This window comes from Manacus vitellinus, unplaced genomic scaffold, assembly GCF_001715985.3.
Source record: "Manacus vitellinus isolate BGI_N305 unplaced genomic scaffold, ASM171598v3 ctg7180002431000_pilon, whole genome shotgun sequence".
NCBI lineage: Eukaryota > Metazoa > Chordata > Aves > Passeriformes > Pipridae > Manacus > Manacus vitellinus.
This window is the reverse complement of record NW_021938345.1, coordinates 1-1,119: the sequence shown is the minus strand read 5'-3', so window position 1 is coordinate 1,119 and position 1,119 is coordinate 1. Positions and strand designations below refer to the sequence as shown.

General features: G+C 73.2%; 1 protein-coding gene across 1 annotated transcript; it reads left to right on the top strand.

Annotated features, from left to right (window-relative positions):
• Positions 1 to 54: 54 nt before the first annotated feature.
• On the top strand, positions 55 to 1,112 carry PRUNE1 (prune exopolyphosphatase 1; the record flags this gene model as incomplete). Its single annotated transcript, XM_029957969.1, has 5 exons — positions 55 to 307; positions 383 to 541; positions 619 to 713; positions 786 to 944; positions 1,022 to 1,112. Coding segments are annotated over 5 exons (757 nt in total), but the record flags the coding sequence as incomplete, so codon positions are not given.
• Between the last annotated feature and the right edge of the window lie 7 nt (positions 1,113 to 1,119).

The window sequence follows — 1,119 nt, the reverse complement described above, 5'->3', positions numbered from 1 at the left end:
GTCCTCGCTTGGCACGGCCCGGGTCGGATTTATCCCTCTGCGGGGTGTTTTTAGGGAAGGAGAGGAGTGCAGGGGGCTCCCGGGCTCTGCCGGGGGGTGACCCTCCCCGTGTTGCCCGGCAGTGCCGACGCCGCCCTGGAGGAGGCCGTGGTGGAGGTGCTGGACCACCGGCCGCTGGAGCGGGAGCGCGGCCCGCCGTGCCGGGTGACGGTGGAGCCGGTGGGCTCCTGTGCCACGCTGGTGACCGAGCGCATCGCCCAGGGCCCCCCGGGGCTGCTGGACACAACCACGGCCGCGCTGCTGCACGGTGAGGACGGGGGGGGGGACCCGGCCTGGCCCAACCCCAGCCAAAGGGACGGTGCCAACGCGTCCCCCCCCGCAGGCACCATCCTCCTGGACTGCATCAACCTGAGCCCGGCCGCCGGCAAGGTGACGCCGCGGGACGTGGCGTGCGTGGCCCTGCTCGAGGAGAGGTTCCCCGAGCTGCCGCCCCGCGACAGCGTCTTCGGAGCCCTGCAGGCGGCCAAGTTTGACGTCTCAGGTGCGGTGACGCCCCGGGGGTGACCCCCCACCATCTCCCCGGGGACGGGGGCTCACGCCCGCCCCGTCCCCTCGCAGGGCTGACGACGGAGCAGATGCTGCGCAAGGACCTCAAGGTGATCTCCGGCGACGAGCTGGCCCTCGCCATCAGCGGCGTCTACGTGGACCTGGAGGTGAGGCTCGGCGGCTCGCGGCGCGCCGGGGACACGGCGGTGACACCCAAGAGCCTCTTCCCTTGCCTCCAGACCTTCCTGCTCCGGCCCGGCTTGCTGCAGGACCTGGACGCCTTCTGCCAGGCCCGTGGCTACGCGGGGCTGGTGGCCATGACCGTCTCCTTCAACGAGCGCCACGAGCCCACCCGCAAGCTGGCCGTGTACAGCCGGTGCGAGACCCTCCGCGGCACGGTGAGCTGGGGGGGGCCCGGGCGCCCTCGGCCCTGGTTTGCCCCAAACCCCTCCTGATTTTGGTGCTCCCCCCGCAGCTGTGCCGGGCGCTGGAGGAGGCGACGACGCCGTCCCTGCACTTGCAGCCCCTGCCCAGCCCCTGGCCCTGCGTGGGCGCCTTCGCCCAGGGCAACGC